Source organism: Notamacropus eugenii, chromosome 1, assembly GCF_028372415.1.
Source record: "Notamacropus eugenii isolate mMacEug1 chromosome 1, mMacEug1.pri_v2, whole genome shotgun sequence".
NCBI classification, from domain to species: domain Eukaryota; kingdom Metazoa; phylum Chordata; class Mammalia; order Diprotodontia; family Macropodidae; genus Notamacropus; species Notamacropus eugenii.
Genome location: NC_092872.1, coordinates 138,925,847 through 138,952,615, shown reverse-complemented (window position 1 = coordinate 138,952,615; position 26,769 = coordinate 138,925,847). Strand labels below are relative to the sequence as shown.

General features: G+C 37.9%; 1 protein-coding gene across 7 annotated transcripts in view; it reads left to right on the top strand.

The window, feature by feature from the left end:
• The window catches only part of MYZAP (myocardial zonula adherens protein), a 118,443-nt gene that overhangs the window by 61,160 nt on the left and 30,514 nt on the right, over positions 1-26,769 (top strand). For 5 of the 7 annotated variants that reach the window (XM_072615715.1, XM_072615717.1, XM_072615726.1 and 2 more), the window contains 2 exons: positions 4,651-4,736; positions 6,440-6,545. In XM_072615715.1, the coding sequence (XP_072471816.1) occupies positions 4,651-4,736; positions 6,440-6,545 (192 nt within the window). Of the gene's footprint in view, positions 1-4,650; positions 4,737-6,439; positions 6,546-13,927; positions 14,409-26,769 lie in introns of those variants that run through there. The other 2 variants (XM_072615733.1, XM_072615729.1) reach the window with 1 other exon arrangement.

Sequence of the window (26,769 nt, the reverse complement as noted above, 5' to 3'; positions counted from 1 at the left end):
TACTGATCTCTCCTGATTCTCCTCCTAACTTCCAGACCATTCTCTTTCAGTCTCCTTTTCTATATCTGCATTTAGATCACATCCTCTAACCATAAGTATCCCTCAGAGTTCTATCTAAGCTCTGGGCTACTTCAAATTTACCTGCTTTCCCTCACTTTGTAGCAAAACTTCTAATCTCTCAGTGGCTAATTTCATCTCTAGGAATCTGCAGGAAAGCCTAGTAATGAGACTAATTCATAGTATGTATGTATAAATACCAACACCCCCTCATCCTGGCCCTGGTATTTTCATCTTGCAAAGAAGATTCTTGTTAACACAAATGATTCAATGGTGGGATTTCAGGTAGTGTAACAAAGTAGAGTGAAGAAATCCATAATGTTGGGGTCAGACACATTAAGGCTATATGCCTTTAGTTCTAAATCTGTAATTCTAATGACCATTTAGAAGGGGTTCTTAAATTGGGCCCTTGGGCAGATATTAGAGCATCCATGAAATTGGATGGCAAAAAAAAATCTTTATTGTCACTAACCTTCAAATAAAATTTAGCATTTCCTTCAATTATGATTTTGAAAAAATATCCAATCAGTTGTCATGTCCTGTTATTTCTACCTTTGGATTATCTCTTATAGATATTTCCTCAGAGACTACCAGTAGGTTTTCCTGTATATTTAATATTAATACATAGCTGTTCTTTGGTTTGGTTTTGTTATGTTTTTGGAGGCAGTTGGGTTTAAGTGACTTGCTAGTAAATGTCTGAGGTCACATTTCAACTCAGGTCTTCCTGACTTTAGAGTATGTGTTCTATCCACTGCACCACCTAGCTGCCCCTAGTACACTGTTCCTTGCATATTTTCTTCTCCTTTTAGACTATGAGCTTCTTGATAGCAGGGAATGTTTTTTGCCTTTCTTTTGTATCCCTGGAACTTAGCACAGTGCCTGGCACATAGTAGGCACCTACTAAATACTAGGTGATTGACTGAGAAGGTGTACATAGGCTTCATGCTCCATGGTACAAAAAATGGTTAAAAACCCCAGTCATTTGGGAAGCCAGCCTTCCCTAGCAGCCAGGATGGTTACTAGCCTTTTTTTTTAAACTTTGAGCAATTTCTATAAAGTCTTTCTGGAATAAAGATGATTAAACACACCAAATACCATCGAGGAGGCCATCTTGGCAGGAAGTAGGGTTGGGGGTGAACAGTAGACTGGGGAAGAGTTCATTCAGATCACACACAACTGCATGCTTTTTGCTAGTTTCCTATTTTGCCTAATTTTGGAGAAAAAGGGACCCTGGGAATCATCTCATCCAATTCCCTAGTTTTGCAGGTGAGGAAACTGAGTCCCATAAAGATTAGATGTCTAAGTGAAAACTCCTAGTCCAGAGTTTCTTTCTCAGCATCAGCCATTTCTGAATTTGATCCTTCTTAGTCTGAATTTCCTGTAAACTTGTGCATAGGCATACAAATGTCCCTGAAGTCCTTATGACTTTCTCTTGATAGCTTTAGAATAGTTTCCTCTCCTTTAAATTATCATTTCCATTTAGGCCTGGAGAAATGTCTCCTTAGCTAAGCTAAAATTTGGCATGTCAAATTACAACCCTTCTCCCAACCCTACCCTTACCCCGTACCCCCTGTACCTTATAAATCTTTGAGAGCAGAAGTGCTGCCAGACCCTTATCAGGTGTGGGAACAGCCTGCCAGGAAGAATGAATTGTGGTACTGTTTGTATCCTTACTTCCTATCTCCTGACCTTGCTTCTATTTTTGGACTTTACTCAAGGGCGAATTTCTACTTTATGAATGGCTTGTCAATTACACGGTTTAATTTGTAGTTCTCCTGACTCACGATATTGCAAATATTATCTTGATACAATTAAACTCAAAGTTAGATCCTATGGTCCTGTTTCACTACCATTTTTTTTCCTCCAGTAGTTTATTAATAAGTACTTTCACAGACCTGTGATCTCATCCTTGTGGATACTCTTTCTGTGGTTCCTTCTCCTATATAATTATTTTCTGTATCTTTCCATAAATCTGCTTTAGAGACTGAACCAACCAACCAATCAATTAACAAATACTAAAAGTCTACAATGTACCAAGCACCATGATAGGCCCTGGGGATATGAAGGACAAAAATTAAAGCAACACTTGCCTCCCAGCAGCGTGGGTACAAGGATGTGTTCCAATAAATTAAAGGATTTCTTGTGGTTCTTTTAACATGTTGGGGATACCAAAGAACCTTGGGGGTAGTTCTTCTGTTGTCTCGCAGTCTCACTATGTGACTCATCATGACGTATGGGAATGGAATTGTGGGGAGAAGAGAAATAAGAAAACTTTCCCCTTTCCTTTATCTTACGAGGAGAAAGTTCTTTATTAAAATGCCTGATTTCAAATATCTAACAATATTTGCATCAATACAGTTTGACATTTAAATTTGTCTTTTACTAGAGTATTAAAAAACCACCTTTCAATATCCTTTGCATTGTAAAGAGGTATATTGGAAGGGGGGGTATTTTTTAAAGACCTATAACTGTCCTTTACATTGGCAGAAGTGTCAAACACAATGGCCCGTGGACCACATGTGCCCACAATACTTCTTTGTGTGACAAAACACTAATTGAGAAATATTTAGCAAAAAAATAAAAACATAATAAAACTTAGGTATCATTAATATGTGATTTTCTAACATATGCAACCTGCAGGAATCCTTACGTATATAGTTTAAGGGCAACCATTTCTATTTGAGTTTGATATCATTGCATTACAACATTTCTAATAGATGGTTACTCAGTTTCTACTTGTCTGTTTCCAGTGACAGGGAGTTTATTACCTCAGGATGCAGTCCATAGCATTGTTGGACAATTGATAGAAAGTTTTTATGTTAACTGTAATCTGCATTATAGTAACATCCCATCATTTCAAGTTCTTTCCTTTTGAATAGGAAATCGAATACCTTTTCCACTTGACCATCATTCAATTACTTGAATCAGTCTCTTCATGTCTTCTCCTCTCTAGGTTGAATGTCCTCAGGTCTTTGTCCTCTGGGGTGTAGTGGAAGGAGTGACAAATCTGGAGTCAGAAGACCTAGGTTCGCCATTCACTAGTTGTGAGACCTTGAGTCTCTATTTCCCCACCTACAAAGAAAAGCTAATAGAAATTGCATTACATACTTAACAGAGTTTGTGTAGAGAACAAATGAGATAATAGTGCTATATACACTGTTTGCCTTAGTTTCCTTATCTGTAAAATGAGCTGGAGAAGGAAATGGCAAATGACTCCAATATCTCTGCCAAGAAAACCCCAAATGGGGTCATAACAACTGAACAACTTTTATATTATTTACAGATGTAGTGTTTATGTATATGTATATGTGTAGAAATGCTATATACATGAATTGCCATAATTAAATGGCAGAGTTTGCAGATTACTCACCATTTTTTGTCATTTTCTTTTTGAGTCTGTCATTGTCAATATTTTTCTAGAGTTTGTCATTGTTTCTTTTAAAATGAGATGTCCAAAACTGAATAGGTAAGCCAGCTGTACTCTGACCAGCACAGGATATAATTGATTAGTTTTCCTAGATGAAGACAGCATATATTTCTTTTAGTGAAGTCTTAAGATTTATTGGCTTTTTTGGCAGTCCCATCCCATTATAACTTAGGCGAGAACTCTTTCCAAAGAGTATTAATTTCCCCTTCTAGAAGAGAAAGGGTTATAGGCCATTTTCTTGATAACAGCATGGCCTCCTAATGTTGACAATCTATTCAAAAAGCCAAACAATCCCCTCTTATCTGAAATTTGGGGTTGTGAAATACTTCGGGAAAGAGTTTAATGCCTCCATCCTAGTTCTCAAGTCCAAATGGCCTATTTATTTATCTTGGTAAGACCAATTTTTGTCATAGACTAAGTAAATTCCCATTTCCCAGAGTGGCTGTAGAATTTGGGGTTTTGGTTAATTAGCTCTTGTGGTGAACTAAAACCCAGCATGTGTACCATAGCAGGATTACTAAATTTCAAAGAACCAGAAGGTAGGAATACTTGATTTATAACTATATAGACCCAAATTTGCACTTTCTTTGATGATCCAGAAGGGAGTTGAGGATTTTGTAGTGCCCATGGTTACTCATTATGAGCATATCTATGCAGAGAAGCAGAGTGCCATAGTGGATAGTGTGTTGGACATGGAGCCACAAAAATCTAGTTTCAAATCCCACTTCTGACACTTCCTAGCTTATTACCTTGGGCAAGTTGCTTAACCTTTTTTAAACCTCAGTTTCCTCTTCTGTAAAATGATGTGGTAGGACTAGGAGGAAAGATTTTGAGGTTCCTACCAGTTTTAAATCTATGATCCTATAAGACAATAGATGTAGACTAGTAGGATATATAGTAATCTATGACCTTGTGATACACCTGGGCCTCTCTGATACGTATTGGAACTTTAAAAAATGAATAATTCATACTATCAACCTCCTTATTTCTAATATGTTTATTTCTCCTAAAATTTGAGTGTAGAATGTACAAACAGACAAAACTGAACCCTATTACAGATACTTGGGCTTTGTTTAAAGGTTGGTTAAACTGAGTTTAATATATGAATAATTGTCTTGGAGGGCTTTTTTTGATGAGTTAATTTAGAAATATTTCTCTTTGTTTAGGAACGCCAGCAACTTCAGCTACAGTTGCTTCAGCATGAGACGGAAATGTCGGGAGAAGGTGTCAGCACAGATTTTGACAAGAAAAGGTAAGCTATAACATGTCTTGTCTTAAAATGAATGGCCTTGGTGCTCTAGCATTTGTCTTTGAAATGCTATCTCTATGGGCCACACCTTGCCTAGATAGAGCTCTCATTTTCACATCATTTATCTTATTTGTAGGGAGTTTTAGTAGTTTGTGTATTGGGACATTTCAGAACCATGGCTTAGTGGATAGATACCAACCTCAGAGCCAGAAAGACATGAATTCAAATCCTGCCTCTGACATGCTGAACAAGTCAATGAACCTCTCAGTGTTCAAGACAACACTCTGTGTTGAAGAGAAGGTGCTGACCCACATTGGTAGAGGGGCTTCCTTGTCCGGGAGTTCCCCAGGTCAATGAAATCACAAATCTAGTTCCTAGCCCTCTTTAGGGAAAGTTCAGTCTGTGAAATGTTTTCCAGTCTTTGATTTGTGTAAGGGGCTGACTTTTTCATTGATCAACAGAACATATTATTTTGATGAAGAATCACCATTGAGACCAATTCCAGTTTCCAAAAATTTGACTGTCTCTCCTACCCTGTTCCTACTTGTTTGGAGAAATTGTTAACCAAAACTTTCTTTGTACAAAGGAAAATTACCTCCAACTGTTTGTTTTATATTGAAAATAGGAGAGTGGTTTTCATAAGCAACAGAAACGTTGCTAATCCATGAAAAATTCCAAGTGGAGCAAATGTTTCAAGAGAATGGTACTGCTTTATCTTTTCTTCCTTTACAACTAAAGGCTTTTTGAAGTGATAGGATTCTTCTTTTTCTCAAGACCAAGTAGTTTAATGCCTCCACCTCCAGCCCAGTACCATTCATTCTAGGGCATAAACTGTAGGTGATGGATAGTTAAAGCTTGAAACAGCCATACTGTCTTTCATGGATCATATAAAGATACCTCATTAAGCTACAGGATTCCACAAAACATTGCTTGGAATCAAATACAGTGAATTCAGCAAATCACTTATTAAATACTGACTCTGCTTGATGTTGAGAATACTACAAAGAAAAAAAATAACATTGTCCTTCTCCTCAAGAAGTTTGCAGTCTAATTTGGGCAAATGCATCTCCCTGAAAAAAAGATGATGGCAGTTAAAATGAAACGGAACAACAGAAAAATGCAAAATATTATAGGAATGTTTGTGATTAGAAAACAAAAATGTTTATTACTTCCCAACGTGATTCTCTTTCCTTTAGACCAATGCCAATCACAGGCATGGTCTTTAACTTTTATAGCTATAAGAATACTGAAGTTGGAGTCAAAATACTCAGGTTTAAGACACACTTCTATCACTTTCTAACCATGTAATCTGGGACAAATCGCTCTTTGAGCCCCTATTTCTTCTCTTATAAAAATGGTGATGGTAATGACTGTCCTATCTGGATTATCGTGGGGATCAGATAAAATAGTGACCATGAAGGACTTTGTAACTGTAGACTTCTATACAAACCTAGCTTTTCTGTTTCAACTTTGTCTTCTTTTCAACAAAATAGAGGTTAGCAAGGTTATGGTTCTTTTTAACAATTCATTTTATTAGTGGCTACTGAAGGAAGTATATCTGAATAGGCATTGCTAATGAATAGACATTGAAAGGATGCCGGATTTCACATCTTGGTACTAGGCTGTTTCTTTAATAGTTTGACTATATGTGTTGACTATATTGCCTCCAAAAGTAATTTAGTTGTTTTACATTCTCCTGATGTCAGGTATCAGCAGCTGGAGGAGGCAGCAGCTAGCCTGAGAGAACGCATTAGACACCTGGATGACATGGTCCATTGCCAGCAGAAGAAAGTCAAGCAGATGGTTGAGGAGGTAAGCTTTTCATAAAGTATTATAATGCCAAAAATTCTGCCCACAGACTTTAACAGCCAATTAGGAATGAGGAATCTCAAGCCAGTCTGCCAGATCTAGGCCTCTGCTTGATTTCATCAGCTCTTAGGTCAAATTATTCTGACCACAATCCTTTCAATACAGGGCCCCAACACAGGTTTCTGTGGCTATCCCATTCATGATGTAGATGCGTGAGGTTGTAATAGATACCCAAGTGAACAATTTTCAAAACTTATTTTGATACCCATAGTCCAGTGTTGCACAGGGTACGATGAAAGCTGTTTGCCTCGACTAGTTTGGCTACCAACCTGTCTAAGTCTCTTTCTGTCTCCAACTTTATCTCCTATTTCCCTCTCCTCTCTCTCTCTGCTTTGCTCTCCATTTCCTTCCCTTTCTCTTCCCATCCATCCTCTTCTTTCCTTTGCCTATCTTCCTTTGTTCCTCTTTCCCCCTTTTCTCTCTCCTACCATATTCCTTCCTTATTTCTCTATGCTTTTCCCCTCTCTCCATTTTCCTGTTTCTTCCTTACTCTTTCCCTTTATACTTACTGCTTCCCTAAACTAGCTATTATGTTGAACCAAATTATATCATTAATATCTATTGTACTTGTTGAATAAAGTTTCACGTTCCTTGTTCTTAATAGACATAGTAAGTAAGTCAAGTATTTTATATTTCTTTAGAAAAAACTTGAAAATTAAGTTTCCTTTTACTTCTGTAAGGTTCCTCTTACCTTTGAAGAGGGGAGTTCATAACCCCTGATTTCTGTCATAAAGTTGGATATTGGTTATTTGGTACCATGGTACAGTATGCCACAAGTTATGCATTTGTGAGTCATTTTTCTTACACAAATTTTAAAATTACTTCCAGTGCCATTTCATTTGCAAACCTGATTAAAAAGAGAAGCATTGACATTCCAGCTGGTTAGTAAAAATTCCTCAGGGTCTGATTCCCTTTCTCATAAAAAGGGAGGTTTCAACCTAATTAGACCCCTGGTGAGGAAAGTAAATATTGAAAAGATATATATTTACATTGGGTATTGCTGTAAACATTTGAAATTTGCTGATTATGTTTTGCCAATATAGAAAAATGGTGGAATTACTACTAAGGTTGGGGGCATGGAGTGGGAAAGGGGAAAGGCTTTTTGTTTGGTTGCTTTAAAATATGGTTTAATTAGCATCTTGGCCTAAAATAAGAAATCAAATCATATCATGCTGTATTTTGTGAGTCTTTTTTGTTGGCTCTGGCCTTTTTGGATTGTTGTCATGCCCTTGGCTAGTCACATATATCCTTCCCCTTCACTTCACACCCCCACCCCGCCTTTACCAGCCCTTGTGCCACTGGACAGCTGCTCTGGCACCCATGATCCCTGTACCGTAGAAATAGCCTCCCTATTGGTTATTGTAACGAAGTCACTTTCCAAAGGGCAAATGTTGCTTGTCTGTTAGTCAGTTACGGTAGGCAAAGCTTGTTCTCAATATTACGCAGGAATTTCTTAGAGACGGTAAAAAGAATCAAGAATCTTTTTGTGTTCCATGACAGCTTGGGAGAGATTCCATTCAGTGTTTCTCTAATGCTAGATACTGAGGAAGCCATAGGATGCTTTGTTGTGCTATTGCCCTCAAAATTCCCTACCCGGTTTGGGGGCAGAATCTTTTCCTTTTAGAGAATATTAGCTTTCTTTCTTCCTTTCTTCTACCACATCACTTCTTAAACTGCAAATATTTAACATTTTGTCAAATTGCTCCCGACTCCAGTCCCACATCTTCCTCAGAATCTAGTAACAGATTACTAAATTTCCAGGCATTGTGCTAAACACAAATGTAAATGTATGTAAATTTCTGATTGTGCTATAGCCAAATTTAGGAAATTCATTTCAACAAATATTGCATATTCAGGAATGCTGGCTTTCATCTTCTTTGGTGGTTTGGAAATCTCTGTTCTTCATCTCTCATCCAAAATATAACCAAGACACAATTTTTAAAGACAAAACATTATTGTGAATAACTAGGTGCCCTAAGGCAAGAGGAGAGGGGATTGTAGTGAATGCCCATATCCTGTGGTTATATAGTTAGTCTACCCAGATAAGGAAATGTAAATACTACTAATATATCTAAACCCATTTGTTGAAGAAGTTACAGTTCATGAGAAATGATGATGGGTGTGCGTATGTATACCGTGTGTGTATGTACACATGTGTGTGTATGTACATGGCTGAGATGGTCCCTCAGGCTATGAGCCTGAGAAGACCTTATTTTAAAAATAGAAATATGATACTCCCAAATCAGATGTTTTTGAAGAGTACTATATCTGTTCCTTCTTTTAAACAAAAAATCATGTTTTAAACCAGCATATCAATCATATATTCCTTTTATTTTCTGTTTGCCTCAAGTTGCAGAGAAAATGAGTGGTTTGAAATTTCAGTTGCTCTAGTAATTAACATGGCAACTTTGGGGGGGGGGGGCGTTGTTTTTCAAAGACATTTTCAAAGTATTTTGACAAAATGAAATGCATCCCGAGGAGGGTGATCACAGTGGTGTGAGGGATCTGAAAATCATGTCCTGTGAGCAGGACCAGTAGAAGGGATTGGCCAGATTTATCCAAAGGATTAAGCCTAAGGAGAGAAATGACATCTATCTTCACAGTTTTGAAGACCTATCATGTTGGGAAGAGCAAAGATTTGTGCTGTGTTGCCTTAGAGGGCAGAAGCGTAAATCTCAAAAAGAGGCAGATTTCAGCTCATCTTAAGATTGAACTGTCTATTGAACAGAGCTGTCCACCAAAGGAGTATGATGCCCTGGGAGGGAGGATGGTTGGCTATCTGTCAGGACTTTGAAGAAAGAATTGCTCATTTGAGTGGAAGGTTGAACTAGATGACCTTGAAGTTCAAATTTTGACTCTAAAATTTTTATGATCTGAAGTACATCTGGTTTTTTACTCTATAAAAAATCCCATATATCGTATGATGGCATACCATAATTCAGGGAGCTGTCAGCATTTTCATTACTTTGGGAAGGTGGGTCAAATGAGCACAGTCAAAATTAGGTCATATCGTAAGGATGGACTTTGAGAAGCAAATGGACTTGAGAGATTAGTTGTGAAATCTTGTTCCAGTGAGTCAAGCATCTGTTTATCTGGCTACAGAGTTAGCTTTTATTGGTGGCAAATGGTTTGAGTAGTTTCCCTTATATTGTATTGAAGCCTGAAAGCTCATGAGTATTGTGGACTGAGGGATTACACTCACTGCTAATGTTAATCCATGAATGATGTTTCATTTTAGTTATATCTATGAAGAAATTCTATACGTTAAACTAAGTGCTTTCCATTTAAAATCAAACTACCCAAAATTACACTACTGTGTGGTTTTCTGGATGTAATCCTTTCTGCAAAAACAAAAACAAAAACTCATCTTTCATGTTACTTGAAGTTCTTAAGCTACTTATATAGTCATTCCCATATTGAAAGCATGTAATATATGTAATATATATGTACATATCTATATGCATATACACACATATGTGTATATTTACATGTATGCATTCTTATGGACATATACACACATGTATACATATACACACAAATGTAAAAAGAAGTCGGAAGTTGTGGGCCCAAGTTCCAGCTCTACCACTAACTGTGGAACATTGGGCAGATTGTTTCTCTTATCTGAGCCTCGATTTTTTTTTGTTAAAAATGAGAATAACAGCTGTTCTACCCACCTCATACAGCTGTTGTGAGAGAAAAAACCTTTGTAAATTATAAGGTTCTGTATGAGTATGATCTACATATGATCCTAATGTAGAACTTTACACATGACTAGAATGATGAGCTTTGCTGTTATGTTTCAGTCATGTCTGACTCTGTGGCCCCATTTTTGTTGTTTTTTGTTTTTGGCAAAGATACTGGAATGGTTTGTCATTTCCTTCTCCAGCCTCACTCAGGCAAAAAGGATTAAATGACTTGCCCAGGATCACACAGCTAGGAAGTATCTGAGGCCAGATTTGAACTCAGGAAGATGAGTCTTTCTGACTCCAGGTCCACTGTAACACCTAGTCACTAGAAAGATATAAGATGTTCAGGAAAGAAGGGCAGAGAAAGAAAGGAGCTGATCTCTTGTACATGAAGGATATATACATATATTCAGCTGGAGAAAGCTGAAAGATAAAATGCCTTCTCAAGAAGATGACAATCTAAGAAATATGGCCCTAATTAGACAGATGAAATGACTTGGACTTGTCTGGTTAATAGAAACGACTATAAGGGTCACAACTTCAAATGAATGTAAGGCTATTATATAGTGGGTGCTACCCAGCTGTTCTCTACTTTTGACTTAAGGTCAGAACAGGAATGTTCTCTCCTCCCTCCTTGTATTCCTTAACTGGACAGCCTTTGAGGGGGAAGGGTAGACCATACCTTGGATTAGGCTTCATGCATTATACAGTATATATAGATTAGGTACCAAGCTTCCCAAATGTGTGCCTGGCACACAGTGAGCCTTTAATAGATGCTGATTGATTGTCAGTTGTCTTGCAGCAGAAAGAGAGAAGAATGAGACCAGAAGAGGGTAAATTATTTTATTATCATTAAAATTTGTATAATCTACTTCCTTTTATTTGTATAATCTACTTCCTTCCATGAGCACATATTTTAATGCCCAGCTGAGGGGAAGGGCGAGCATACACAGGAATGAACTAATGGGGTTGAATTCACCAGTCCACCAAGGAAGACAGTTAAATTCTCCTCACTCCCAGCTCCGTTTGCCTCTGTAGGCCTGGGCAAAGTACTTAACTGCTGTTAGCACCTCTTTAAACCTTCAGACTTCAGCAAATATGGTCATTCACACCTCTTCAATTGCTCTGAGCCAGGCTGCTGCCTTTGCCAACCAAAGCATCCCACTCGCCTGTGGAAAAATAATGTGTAGAAGACAAAGAATCTCATAATGTTTCTCAGATTTAGGGGAGTTGGGGAGGGGGTGGGAAATATGTGAGTGAATGGTTTTATAATTACATATTTATGCAAATGCGTACACACATTCTTCTTTAGATGAATGAAGAGTCACTTACGTCACTCCTGTGGCACTTTCCATTTCAACCAGCAGAGAGCATTCCAATTATGTCCTCCATCTGAAGTCTCTTTGGTTGGGATCTAATACTTCTTTCTCTACAAAAAGTCACTTCAAAGGACTTTCCTGTAAGAGATCAGAGGCAGGCTTGGCTTACTGCATAAGAAAAGAGGCTGTAATGATTAGTTCTTATTTATTAAACTGGATCCTAGGTGGGTACAGGAAGGTATGAAGTCCCCAAGGTACTACTTCAGAACAGTAACCTAAACTTTTGTCAAGTATGTGCCTACGTCTTTAATTTATTTAGCTAATCCCTCAGAAGATCTTCCACCTCTGGTTCTCTCTATTTTGACCTATTCCAAACACGAGGAAAACCTCATCTGGTTGAAGTTAGGCTGATAATCCAGAGTCGGAAGCCATAAATGAAAAAAGAAACAGAAAGAAATGACCACAGAAGCATCCACATTTAAACAAGTGATGGGGAGGTTTACCAGCATGCAAGACTGTCATCATCTCCTGCTGGTACATTGCACCATCTCCTGTTCTCCAAGAGTTCTTAGGCTGTCACAACCACAAATAATGACCAGAGACTGCTTGATTTCTGGCTGATGCCCTTGTATATAAATAAAAGTCTTGCAGAGGCTGTCCAGATAGATTGAGAGTGAAGATTTTTCCAAAGTAGAGTGGATGTCATGTTTAATAGGAAGCAGAGATCAGGTGGAATACAATACGTCCCATTTCTGTATGAGCTATACCTAGGGATTGCCAATAACGGAACATGATTTATTTGTCCTCTTCGGACTCTGGTGCCCTAGGACAAGTACCAGTATCTCTCCATCCCTTCCCCTGCCTGGTTTAAAATATTCAGGAAGTGTCTGTGAAAGTTGGCTGTTCTCTAGTTTCTTAAGAAGGGAACAGAGCCTTGTAGTGGTGAAGCCTGCCTGTAATCCTCACTCCTGGGGAGGCTGAGGTTGGTGGATCACTGGAGCTTAAGCATTCTGAGCTTCAGGAAGACTGTCTACACTGAGTATGGCACCAGTATGGTGAGCTCCAAGGGGTGGTGGGGGCAGGCACTGTGCTCTTGGCTGCAAAGGAGGGGCCAGACTGCTCAGGTTGTAAATGGAGCAGGTCAAAGTTACCCTTTGTTTCACAAGTGGGGTCAGAGATAGGGTTGTGCTGTGCATGGTCAGTGCATCTGTAGTGTGGGTGAGATGGGGAGATTTAATCTGAAAGAAAGTAAAGAAGGAAGGAAAGAAGGAAGAGAAAGAATGGAGGAAAGAAAGAAATTCAGAGTAATTCAGGTTTTGATTTTTTTTAAGTATCAAAATAAAAACACCTTTCTACAATTTCTAAGAAATTGTTTTTCATAGAATAAGCTAGAAGAGACCTTAGAGGTCATCGAGTTAACTAGAATTCTTAACCTGAGGCCTAGGAACCTAATTTGTTCCAACATTTTGATAACTGTATTTGAATAGCATTGGTTTCTTTTATAATTCTATGTATTTGATTTTAAAAAATTATTCTATGATTGGGCCCATAGGCTTCCTCAGACTGCAAAGGGGGTCCATGACACAAAAAACATTAAGAATTTCTAGTGTGACCTTCTCACTCTATCAATGAAGAAAATGAGATTCAGATTGGTGATAGGATCAGTGGAGCATGATCTCAGGCTAGAGGGGACCTCAGACTTGTATTGCAGAGAAGCCAATGTGAAAAATCTTATGTAAGTATATATGTGTCCCACTTAGAATGAGTATACGTTCATTTTGGGTAGGAAAAAACAAGGTGGACCTACCTGCTACCCATGTCACGAAGGCATTTTTTGTAGAATTTTAATTTATTTTTTTCTTTTGAGACCTCAAAACTAAAACCTAGCTCTTTTGGCTAGCTGTTCTTAACTCTTCTCTGTATATACTGCTACTGATCTTCAATAATTTCCATCTTCAAAATCTCCCTTACTTGTAACATTTATGCACACACATTTTTTGTTCTGTTTCTTTTTCCCTACATTTTTTTTTTAACATAATTCCTCAACACACACAGCCATTTGTTGGCCCTTACCTATATATATTATACAAGCTGAACCATACATGTGCTGAATTTCAGACTGTGTATCTTGCCATTGGCTTTGTATTCAGTCTATTTTTCTTTTCTAAAGATAAAAGGTAAAATCTGCCTTGTCTTTACTGGTTAGAGATTCGTGGTCTCCGTCACTAGGTCACACAATTCCATTTTAAAAGGGGGAGGGGAAAAGGAAAATTTTCTGTAGAATCTAGAACCCTAATCAACTGAATTGAACTGTTTCTAGATCATGTCACACGAGCTCTTCTCCAGATTTAGTCTTCGTTTCTTTGGAAGATGATTAATGGTGACCTGATCTAAGAAGTTTTCTAATTACCCTGTGATGTACCACATGATGGTGGAAGAATATTCATGCTGAAGAGGTGATTCTTATCTATTAGCATCCAATGGCCAAAATATTAAGGAGAAGCCATTAAGAAGAAAAATCCTAGGACTATTGGTTTGGGAAAACATCCATTGTTGTTAAATACTACACAGAAAGAAAATTACATGTTGTATGCTGCAGACAGAGAAGTGAAAGAATCTTAAAGACGGATCTTTTGGAATATTTCAGAAACTGTAGGCAGACTTCAAGATTAAAAAAAAAAGAAAGTTCTGTTATTAAATCTAAAAATCCAAGTAAAAAGCAGTATTAAGGAAGTGACATTTGGAGGCTGGGTTCCAGACAATCTGTACTTGAAAAATAAAATCTTATGGACAGAAAAAAAGCTACAAATACTTCATCAAAGACATTGCATATGAGATGTGGAAAACTATGTGACGATGATCATCAATATGTCTGATTTTTGAATGAATCTGAGCTAAGGAAGTTATCCTTACAAAATCACTCTCAATCTCTCAAGAAAAACAATTAAGTAAAAAAGAAAAAATGCCGCAAAAAAATTGCTCCTATGGTTTTTAGGACCAAATAACGTACCTTTATGTGGTGGGTGTATGGAAGGATGTTCTGATAGAATCAGCACTTGAAAATTTAGCCCAGAATCTTTAAGAAAAAAAAAGCTTGATTTGATTTAGATAATTTTTCTCTCTGGACCTCAGGTTTCTCTTCTATCAGATGAGTGTGGCAGGACTAGATGGTCTCTAAAGTTCTTCCTAGGTCTAACATTCTAAGAACATCCTACCAGGCCTGAGGCAGTGATGCAGTGGAAAGAATGTTAGATTTAGGGTGCAAAGATCTGAATTTGTCTGGCTCCATCATTTGCTCACTGTGTGGCCTTGGGCGAGTCACCTAACTTCTCTGGGCCTTAGTTTCCTCATCGATAAAATGAGGGTTTTGTACTGGATGCCACTCAGGTCCTTTTCAGCTTAAGTCCAGGATCCTATGCTCTACAAGAGGAAAAAATATATTACTTCTGTTGAGACAGATGCCTTGAAATAAGACATACTTCATCTGTGCTTTGATTTTACAGTGTTTCTGAGAGGCAGCAGGGTTTGGTGGAAATAACACAGGGCTTGGGTTTGAGTTCCAATTCTACAATTTACTTATTGCACGACTTTGGGCAAGTGATTGAAATTCTTTCGATCTTCATTTCCTCATCTCTAAAATGGAGATAATAATACCCATATTAACTATTTTACTAGGCAATTATAAAGATTAAATGAGATACCATGTATAAAATGCACTCTACTCCTAATGTCCTACATAATGGCAAGCTAATATTTCTAGGGAGGCCATGGTGGTATAGTATTATAATATTTATTATAATAGCATTTATATAGATTTTGAGGTTTACAAAGTGCATTATAAATGTTGTTTTATGCTCACAACAGCTCTCGAAGGCATTTACTGTTATCTGTACTTTTACATATGAGAAAACTGAGGCACACACAGGTTAAATCACTTGCCCAAGGTCACACAGCTAATCCAAGGGAAAATTTGAACTCAGGTCTTCCTAACTCTAGGTCCAGCATTTTATTCAGCATAAGACCTAGATGCCTAGAATAAGAGTTCTTTTTATCTGTTACTTTGGACAGTCATTTAATTAGCCTCTCTGAACCTCCGTTTGTTCATCAATAAAGTGAGGGGGAGGGGTCATCAGAATAGATAGTCTAGATTTAACATTATTTGATTTCCTGGAGAAGCAAAACAAGTTGGTATGAAGTAGTATCTTACTCAACTTCATAATGTTCTCATGAAGTAAGTGGGTGGTGTAAGTAAGTGAATGAGTAAATAAGTAAGAGAGTGAGTAGGTAAGTAAGTAAGACAGTGAGTAAGTAAGAGAGTGAGACATGGAATAGCAGTCAAAATTAAGCACCTCCTACATGTCAGGCACTGTGCTAAGCACCAGAGATAAAAAGAAAGGCAAAAGGCAACCCCTTCTCTCAGGAATCTCTCAGTCCAGTGGAGGAGGAAGAAATGAAGTGAAGAAATGAGGTGTAGAGCTAAGTGATCCAAGGTCATTGATAATCACCATTTGACTTGGAAATGAAGTGACTTTAGCTAGATTATCTAGAAATCTCATGAATGCCTCAGTGGCAAACTTGATGTACCATGCTCTTTTCTAAGCATCTGTTCTTGAACTTTCCTTTAGATTGGGTTGGCCAGTGTAAATGAGGAGAGTCAGTATGGCTTAATGAATAGTGACTTGGCCTTGGATTTAGGAAGACCTGAATTCAGGTCCTTCTGATAGAGCTGTGTAATCCAGGCTAAGTCTCTTCACTGTTCATGCCCTGCAGTCACTCTTTAAGATTAAGCTGCAGATGTCTTGATCTGGGTTTGTAAAGGAAGTTGTTTTGATGAAATCACAGGTCTGACCAAACACAGCAGCAACACAAAAGTGAAGGAGAGGTTCGGAAGGCAAGGAAGTAAATGATTTTCATGTTGTAGCGTAACAGTAAAGTGTGGCTTTACTGAGTTCAAATCCAGCCTCAGAGACTTACTAACTGTGTGACCCTGGGCAAGTCACTTAACCCTCTTTCCCTCAGTTTTCTCATCTGTAAAATGAACTGCAGAAGAAAATAGCAAACCACTCCAGTATGTCAAGAAAACTCTAAATGGTGTCATACAAATGACTAAACAACCAACTGAAAAGATTAACAGTAAAATCATAGAATGTTTGAGCTGGAAGGAATTTCACAGATGATCAAAATATATAGATGAGGTAACTGAGGCCCAGAGAATGAAGGGACTTGCTATGGTCACTCAGGTGTCATTACATTAAGTTCAAATTTTGTAAGTTCCTTGAGGGCAGCACCTATTATATTTTTTGTCTATCCCCAGTAACTAATACAATATCTGCCATACAGTAGGTGCTTGAAAATGCTTGTTGATTACTTGACACCACTAACTTTTCTATCATATAATAGTGCCAAGACTAGATAGAGTAGTGGATAGAGCGCTGGACCTAGAGCCAGGAAGACTCATCTTTATTGAGTTCAAAACTGGCCTCAGACACTTAAAAGCTGTGTGATCCTGGGCAAGTCACTTAACCCTGTTTGCCTCAGTTTCCTCATCTATAAAATGAACTGGAGAAGGAAATGGCAAACCACTCCAGAATCTGTCAAGAAAATCCCAGATGGGGTCACAGAGAATCAGCCATGACTGAAATGTCTCAACAATAAAGCGCTAAGACATTGTAGAATGCAAGTTTGTTATGATATATTCAGTTTAGATAGTTACAGATTTAAGAAAGAATATGAGAAGTTTGTGTTGAAAGTACTGATTCTACGATAGTGTTTTTCTCTCAGTTTCACTGCTAGTTTTCTGCTTTGATTTTTCCTCAGTGTCTCTATATTACATTGTGTAACATTGGGAGAATCGTCTGTTTGCCTTAGTTTCCTCAACTGTAAAATGGGGAGAATAATAGCACCCACCTTACAAGGTTGTTGTGAGGATCACACGAGGTATTTGTAAAGCGTAGTGCCTGATACATAGTCGGCATTGTGCAAATGCTTATTCCCTTTTCCCTTCCTTTTCCCTGCTGTAACTTCATTTTATGAAGTATATACCGTGTAGATGTTTCATATGGTGAAATTTCCGTGATTTATCTTGCTACTACAATTCATTAAAGAGTCATAGAAAGAATTAAGTGCCATGAGCCTTTTGCAGAATGTGCCTGAACCCACTGATGATGAAAAGATTCTTGTTCAAATCTTGCCTCCAGTGGTTACTCTTTATGGACCCACAGACAAGTCACTATAGCCTATCGAGCCTCATGTGATGTAAGGTGTATGTGTGTGGAGTGTTGGACTAGACCACCTCTGAGGTATCTTTCCAAGGCTGGGTTTGAACTCAAGTCTTTCTGACTCTGGGGCCAGAACTCTATCAGCTATACCACCTAATTCCCTGATAGCCTTAAATCCCCTGGTTTGAGGAGGACCTAAGATTTTATCAACTCTAATCACTTCAAAGATACTTCTGGTATCTCTGATCCTACTTCAGTCAAGGGTAGGGTTTTCCTATAGTCTCATTGCCTTTTTTTGGGCTATATTCATCTCCTTTGAGTCCAGGGTACACCCAGCAGCAGACAGAATAGAGCTCTACTAATGTGCATTGGATAATTTTCTGACCTTTTGGATACTGAAACCTATTTCCTTCTACCTTGAAGGGACTTTCCTCAGTTTGACCTGTTATCTGCTTGAGACCTACTGCTTAGCAGGATTCTGATCCTGTATCATTGCTAGTCACGTCCTGGTGTGAGGTTGCCACTAAAAATATTTATATATAAAGAATTTTTAATAAATAGAAGTGTTAAAATTCTAAATGTCAGAATTTGGCATGATCTTGCTCTTAGTTTGATGTTTAAATATTAACATATTTTACTTAAAGTGTGAAGTTTACAGTCAATGCCAAAAATATTATATATACATAAGCCTGGTGTGTGTGTGTGTGTGTGTGTGTGTGTGTGTGTGTGTGTGTGTGTATGTGTGTGTGTGTGTGTGTAAGGAAGGCAAGAGAGGCAGCTAGGTGGCACAGTGGATGGAGCTCTGGGACTGGATTCAGGAAGACTTAAGTTCAAATCCATTCTCAGACTCTTTACACTGTGTGACTTAGGGAAAATCATCTGACCTCCATTTGTCTTAGTTTCCTCAACTGTAAAATGGGAATATAACAGCACCTACCTCACAGGGTTGTTGTGAGGATCAAAGGAGATATTTGTAAAGCACTTAGCCCTGTGCCTGGCACATAGTAGGCACTATACAAATGCTTATTCCCTTTTCCTACTGTAACTTCATTTTATGAAGTATGTGTAGTACAAATATTGTTAATATATTGTTCTCTTAAAGCTTGGCATGCTTTCCTTTCAGATGTTATTAAATAAACTCTGTTGTTGTACAGATTAGCTGCTCCTTGGGTGCCAGATATATCTAGAAGGTTCAAATTATTCCTGTGAAAGGTGGGGGGAACACAGGAGTAATCTATCAGTATCACTTAAGTACTGGGACACTTCTTGGAGGACATGCCAATGAAATGAATGTTGTTATGGCCACTTCCAGCTCTTATACAACCCTTGAGGAATGTGTCCCCTTGCCATTCATGGAAAATTCACTCTACAAGTAAGCAAGGGTACTGGGGGAAGGGGGTGACTTTAGCTTGAACTAAAGACAGTGATGAGGTCTCAACTGGGGCACACTGAACAGAAACCCCTTTGCCTTGGGGTGGGGTCAGGGTGGGGAAGATAGATTATTGTGGTGGATAGAATACTGGAGTTGGTGGACTGGATTCAAATGATGCCTCAGATACTTACTAACAGTATGACCCTGGGCAAGTCATTGTATTCCTCTGGGTCTCATTTTCTTGAAAGAGATTGTACTCAATGATGTTTAAGTTCTACTCCAGTTCCAATAATGTGGGCCTAGAACTTTTAGTAGCATTGTTGAAACATTCTTCTCCAGGCACCTCCCATAGGAGATGCCTATTTTATTATCTAAGCCTTCCTTCTATCACTAATTTATGGAAAATAATAGTTCTATACATGTGAATATTGTGTATGATTAAAAAGGGAGCAAAAAGGAAAGCTCGATAGCAGTACATACATTCACTGGAAATATGCAAACCTGCCATCTGAGTCTGAACCAATCTTGTCTAAAGAAATTTCACAACTGCTATAACTGAATCCCCAGAAACTGGCATTTGCCACTTGTGAAAGCAGAGATAGAAAAGCTTGACACAAGCTTTTTTTTACTTCTTCCTCTCAGGAGAATGACAATAAGCAATCAATTTAAACAACAAACCTTTTCTAAATTTAGATAAGAATCATCCATAATTCCTTTTCCGGGGTAGCCTATGGTGTGGTCCTGATTACAGGTGGACAATAATATTTGACTAAATATTCTCATTGGGAGGAGAGCACAGTGTGAAATAGGGGAGTCAAAAAACCTTTGCCATTTCTAACTGATTTATTGATATTAATTTAAGTCACATTTTTAAAAACTTGACCAATTCCTGGAAAATGACACAATGTACTATTTTAAAATAGTTAAAAAAAAATGGAAACCATCCACAGAGGGCTCCCTCTTCTCCCCTCCTCTCTTCATTTCTCATCACTCAGATTTCTTCCAAAAATATCTCTTTCATCAACCTTGTCTCACAAGAAGTGGCTCTTCTTGAACCCGTCTGTACTCCTGTGATCTCATTCCTTCTGACCTCATCTTCTCCAGAAGATGATGCCTTCTGTCATCTCCCTCTCATTTAACTTCCATCTCTGTCTACTGGTTGGTTCCCTACTGCCTAAAAATACAACTCTGTCTTCTTTCCTGTTCTCAAAAAAAAAACTTCATCTGCACCTGCTAGCGCTGGTGTCTCTTCTCTCTTTTGTGACTAAATTTCTTGAGAAAGCTGTCTTTAATTAATGCCTCCACTTTTGGTCCTCTCACTCTCTTCTGAACTTTGCAATTTGGCTTCCAATCTCATTCAATTGAAACCCTCTCTCCAAAGTACAAATGATCTCTTAATTGCCAAATCTAATGGCCTTTTCTCAGCCCCTATGGTTCTTGCATTTTTTGCAGCCTTTGGATTACTGGTTTTTCTCTTCTTGATATTCTTTTTTCCCCATGTTTTATTCCCCTGATTCTCCTCCTACTTGTCTGATTCCTTTCAGTCTCTTTTGCTGGATCTTCATCCCAGTCATACCCACTAACTATGGGTGTCCCTGAAGGTTCCTTCCTATATTTTTTCTCTTTCTATATGATTTCATTTAGTTAGCTCCCATATATTTAACTATCATCTCTATGCAGATGATTCTCAGACCTATTGAATTCAGCCCTAACCTCCAATTTCACAACTCCAATTACCTATTGATATCTTGAGCTGGATATCTTGTAGACATCTTAAGCATAACATATCCAAAACCAAACTTACTATCTTCCTCTCCCCTCAAATCCTCCCTCTTCCTAATTTTCTTATTATGGAGAAGGGTGCTATCATCCTCTCAGGCACTTGGGCTTACAATCTAGGTGTCATTTTCAACTCCTCACTCCCATACCCTTCCCCAAACTCAATCAGTTGCCAAGTCCTGTCATTTCTACCTTTATAACATCTCTCATATATGACCCATTCCTCTTCTGTCATTGTCACCCTCTTATCACCTTATCTCTAGACTATTGTTATAGCCTGATAGCCTTATGGTTAGTCTCCCTGTCTCTAATTTCTCCCCACTCTAATCCATCCATTGAGCCATCAAATTGATTTCCTTAAGGATGTCTGATAACATCAGTCCTCCCCCTGTTCCTCCTAGTTCTAGTTCTAAATCTAAGATTAGGTATCATATCATTTATGTCCTTTCCACCTTTATCTACCACATGACTTTTCCAGTACAAGGCCTTGATTTCCTGAAATTTGGGGGAGGAAATACAATGGGCCTGGCAGTTTGTCAACATGCGTGGTCTCCACGCCATCAGGGAGGGTATGGAGTGATGTCTCAGAAAGATTGGTGGCCTATTGAGTTTCTGTGCTGGGGACCTGTTGGAGATGGAGGTGGAAAAGGCACTCATTATAAAAAGGAGGGGTTATTAAAGAAAAGCAAATGAATAGAAGTTACGATAAGGGGCAGATCACTTTCCTCATAAACCAAATCCTGATTATGACCCTTGGGTACCCTAAATCAGTGGTGTCATCCACAAGGGCTGCATATTGACTTACACAACCACAGATTAACATTATCTATTCTGTATTGTATTTTATTTATTTGTTAAATATTTCTCAATCACATTTTGATCTGGTTCAGGCCACCCACATGCTATGAATTTGACACCTCTGTTCTAACCTGAATATGTATTCCTTCTCAGAGCTGCAGCCCTAGAAGTGACTTCTGCCCAACTCACAATACAGTTCCTTAAGCTGGGGTAAATGGACCCTCCCAAGGATCAGGGGATAGGTTTCAGGGAGACATGAACTTGGATGGGGAAAAAATTACGTCTTCATTTCAGTTTAATTTTTTTTGTAATCCTATGTACTTTGTGCATTTAAAAATATCATTTAAGAAGAGTTCTATAGGCTTTACTAGACTGCCAACAGAGTCTATGGCACAGAAAAGGTTAAGAAGTTATTGCATCTAGGTTCTGACCTCAAAGACTTTGAAATATCTTCTTTTCTCCCATTATTTAGCAATAGTTTTGTAGATCTCCTTGTAAACAAAACATTCAGTAGATGGTTGGAAGCTAAAGGAATTCCATTCCCCTCCCCCTCCAAAATAAAGGCTAAATAGAGAGAGAAGGGATAAGGGAAAAACATGACCTACCTTGCCTCTATTCAAAGTGATCAAAAGGAAGGCGTTTGTGGAGGTCTCCCATCTTCCCCTATCTTGCATTATGTTCTCAGGTCTTTAACATTTTCTGAAGCTGGTTTAAGTAGACTGTCCTCTGTCACCCAGATCTATTTTAAACTAATCCAGTTTGAGAGTACAAGTAGATCTTACATATATGAGTAGCTCTTTCCTATGATGATTATAAATGTTGGTATGGGAAATCTGCCCACCAGTGCCATATGTGTAACAAAGTGCCCCCTCCTTACCTCTATGAGATTAAATCTGAATGTTAGGCAGTGTTGTGGGGGAGGGTTTGAAATTTTTTTTTTTTTGCAACTCAGGGACAGAAAAATTCTAACAGCATAGGGAAAATGACCATTTTCCTCTTTTTTTGTGGTTATATCTTCTCTGTGAATGTGTCCAAGCCATAAAACCAATTTATACCTCTTTCTTATACACCTAAAGATGATTTTTAGGTACTCTGGAGAATTGGACTTAATATTTTGTGTTGCCCACTTTAAAAAGGAGACATATCATGAGTCTAAAATAAAAGTCAAACAAAAGTAGATTATTTTACCTTGGAAGCCAGTTTCATCTCGAGCCCTTTAAATGGTATAATTCTATTACTGTACATTACTGGGAACTTAATAGAAAAAATTGATTAAAATATGAGCACTGTTCGTTGTGTGTGCCCTGGCTGAATGCCACAAGACACATTAATTGAAAATGAATTTTCACAAACCCAATCAGGCATCATGAACATGAAAAATGTACCTTTTTACCCCTTTCTTTCATTGATTTTTCATTTTCCCCTCTTAACTTCATTTAGCAATTTTTCAGTTTCATTTTGTTCTTGCTTTAATTCATTCCATCCTTTTCCTTTCAATTGGGGTATTATAACTTTTTTCCTCCTTTTAAGCTACTTTCTTATAGTATATTACAGCAGGGCAAATTCTGATAACTTAATAGCTGACTTATTTTTCCCCATATGGTTTATTTCAGAAAAAAGTTTAGTATTTACATTATTTTTAAAACTTGCATCCTGAGGTCATTTTTTACATTGAAGATTCCATTTTTAATATAAAAATAAATCTTTAAAGCACAATTATTTTAATATAATTAAGAGTAGATATAAAAATGAAACCTTTCCTGTGAAGAGATTGAAATCTGGATTAGTCTCATTGTAGGTGGAGGTATCTTAAAGTAGTTTAAGTGAGGTTTGGGGTTCTAAGATACAAGACAAGAAAGGGCAGAGCATCATAAAAAAACATAGCACGAGAAGGAGTTCAGCAGAAAGTAAAGTTTTTTACTGAGGAGAAAAATAATAAGGAACAGTCAGGGAGAATGGAAACAGATCAGACCCATGGGGATCCTTGGGTGAAATAGGGTACCCCAAACCAGTAAAGTGAATTTATATAGGGTTCTCATTTGGGTCCAGTGAGATCAGACATTGGGAGCAAAGAGAGAGAGTCTGGACCTGAAGTACAGGTCAGGGTTCAGGGACTGGAGCTGATTCATGCTTGAGGGTGGGAGATGGGGTTGGAACACCTGAATTGGTGACTGGTTAGGGGATTTGAACCTAACAGGATGCAGAGTAGTACAGTGGATAGAGTAATGGCCTGAAGTCTGAAAGACTCAGCTTCCTGACTTCAAATGTGACTTTAAATACTTACTATCTGTGTGACCCTGGTTAAGTTACTTAACCCTGTTTGCCTTACTTTCCTCATCTGTAAAATGAACTGGAGAAGGAAATGGCAAATCACTCCAGTATCTTTGCCAAGGAAACCCCAAATGGGGCCACAGAGAGTCAGACAGGACTGAAATGAATGAACAACTATAGAAATGACATTTACCAATCAGGCACCTGCAGTATGTGATAAAGCTAAAGTAGAACATTCATTTCCTGCTTTATTAAAAACTGTGATTGTTGAGACTGACCATTCATCATTTATTACCAGTGGCAAAAAAAGAGTCTCTCAGAATCCTATATGAAGCGTTAGATTACACTTGATAGTCATATGATCTTTTATTTGCACAGGCTTAGATATTTGAGCTAAATTTCCATTCCAATGGAAAACTGGATTCCAATCATGACACTGAATTACAGAGTTACATCATGTTCTGACATATATGAAGAGCGATCAAATGGTGGCTCTGCCATTTATTGACTGGATGACCCTGAGCAAATCATTGAGATTTCCTGGGCCTCAGTTTCCTTATCTATAAAATTAAGGAGTTGGACTAAGTTGAAGTTTCACTTCAGCTCTAAATTTATGATGCTAGGGTCTCAGATAACAAAAAACCTACATGATTGTTTTATGAGACTAAAAGTTGTCTTGGGCAGCTAGATTGTACAGTGGATAAAGCACTGGGCTTAGAATCAGGAAAAGTCATCTTCCTGACTTCAAATCTGGTCTCAGACACTTACTAGCTGTGTGATCCTGGGCAAGTCATTTAACCCTGTTTGCCTCAGTTTCCTCATCTGTAAAGTGAACTGGAGAAAGAAACGACAAACCACTCAAATGTCTTTGCCAAGAAAAGTCACAAAGATTTGGATACCTCTGGACAACAACAAAAAAGTTGCTTCATGATGCCTTATGATGAAGCTACTTTAAATCTCTGCTTTTAAAAACTTGTAAAATTGGTTGTTTATAAATATTTTTTTCTGCTAGAGATGCAAGCATTTTTAGAAATTCATTCAAATTAATTCTCTAGTGCAGTCTGGATTTTATTTATATTTTAGACATAGAAAAGGGTCAAGGTGGTAAGTACATCTCAACATCTAAAAGGAATGTTATTACATTTGAATTATGCTAACTTTTACCCATTTCTTATTGGAGATTCCCCTGTGAGAGGAAAGACAGTTCTACTTTTTTACAGATAGATAGGTGGAGGTATCTTATAGATTGACAACAGTAACTCCCTTCTGACTGAAAAAAAGTCATGTGATGGAGAGAGTTTAGTTCCTTGTCCCCTTTGCCTCGTCCAGGGAGGAAAAGAAGACCCTGAGGAGAGGGGAACAGCAGGAGATCTTCCCAAATGATAAGAAGGCTAGAAGGGTTGATTAAGGCAGTTCCTTTAATTAGCTAGAATGAGACAAAGCTGTTGGCAGCTATACAAAGCTGGGTTTTTACATGAAAACTGATTTGATTTCCTAGAAATGAAATTCTAGAAGTATGTTCCATGCCCATAAAGGGTCCAATTACAACATAAAGATTCCGAGGTAGTTAGAAATGATCCTTCTAATCAGAACTAGAAATCAGATAAAGGCTAGGTAAACCTGTGCTTTATAATAGTTTAGCATAATGAGAAAAGTATTAAATTGTACCTAGGTATTTTTTGTTTTACAGACTTGCTTTCTAAGGCTTTGCTATTCAGTGTTTAAGATCAACTGTTTTTGATGAAGTCATTTTTTTAAAGAAAAATAATCCAACAACATCCAGGAAAATAAAATCTGAAAAAATCTGTGGTTCTAATCTCTTTTAGTCAATTTGTCTATGACTCAAGCCTGGTAGTTTGTATCAAGCCACCCCACTACCACTTGGTGGCAGCTTAACCTAATTGGAGACTCCTTTCTTTTGAATATTGAATAAACTTGTTTAAATTGAAATAGGAAACCTAAACTAGAAAGGTGATTACTGCAAACAGGCATGCTGGTAATGTGCTGCCCTGGATTGTAATCACAGAGTTCTTGGGGTTACAGATCCAGGAGATGTCCAGCATTTCAGGGCTTCCTTAGAAATTCTATTCCAGATGAGGTTAGCCACTGAAATTCAAGACAGGCTTTCTAAGTGTGGACCCTCTCCATTCCAAGTCAGCTACTCCAGTTATCACAGGAAAGGTTAAGTAAGGGAGGTACAACCAGATTATACTTCTTGGGATCAGCCTTTATGAGAATGGATGCCCTTAAAAATATCAAAAATTGAACTACTCTCCTAGTGAATAATCCAACATTCTCCATCTCCTTTCTCTTTCTTTTCATTCACCAGAATTTTAATATCATTCTAACCTTACGCTATTATTTGTCACTGCACTGCTTTCCTTTACTCAAAATGAGATATGGCATGTCTTTTTAAAATTAAAGTTAATTTTTTTTAAAGCTTTTTGTGAGAGGTAGCTAGGTGTTACAATGGTTAGACTTCTGGACTTAGAGTAAGGCAGATCTTGCTTCAGACACTTACTAGTTGTGTGACCCTGGGGAAATCACTTAATCTTTGTCTCAGTTTCTTCATCTGTAAAATGGGTATGATAATAGCACATATGTTACAAGTTTGTTGGGAGGATCAAATGAGGTACTATGTTACGGAAATGATGTTTAGCAATGGGGCAAAGTAAAGTTGTAAAGCACTTTGTAAATGTTAAAGTGGGGCAGCTAGGTGGTACA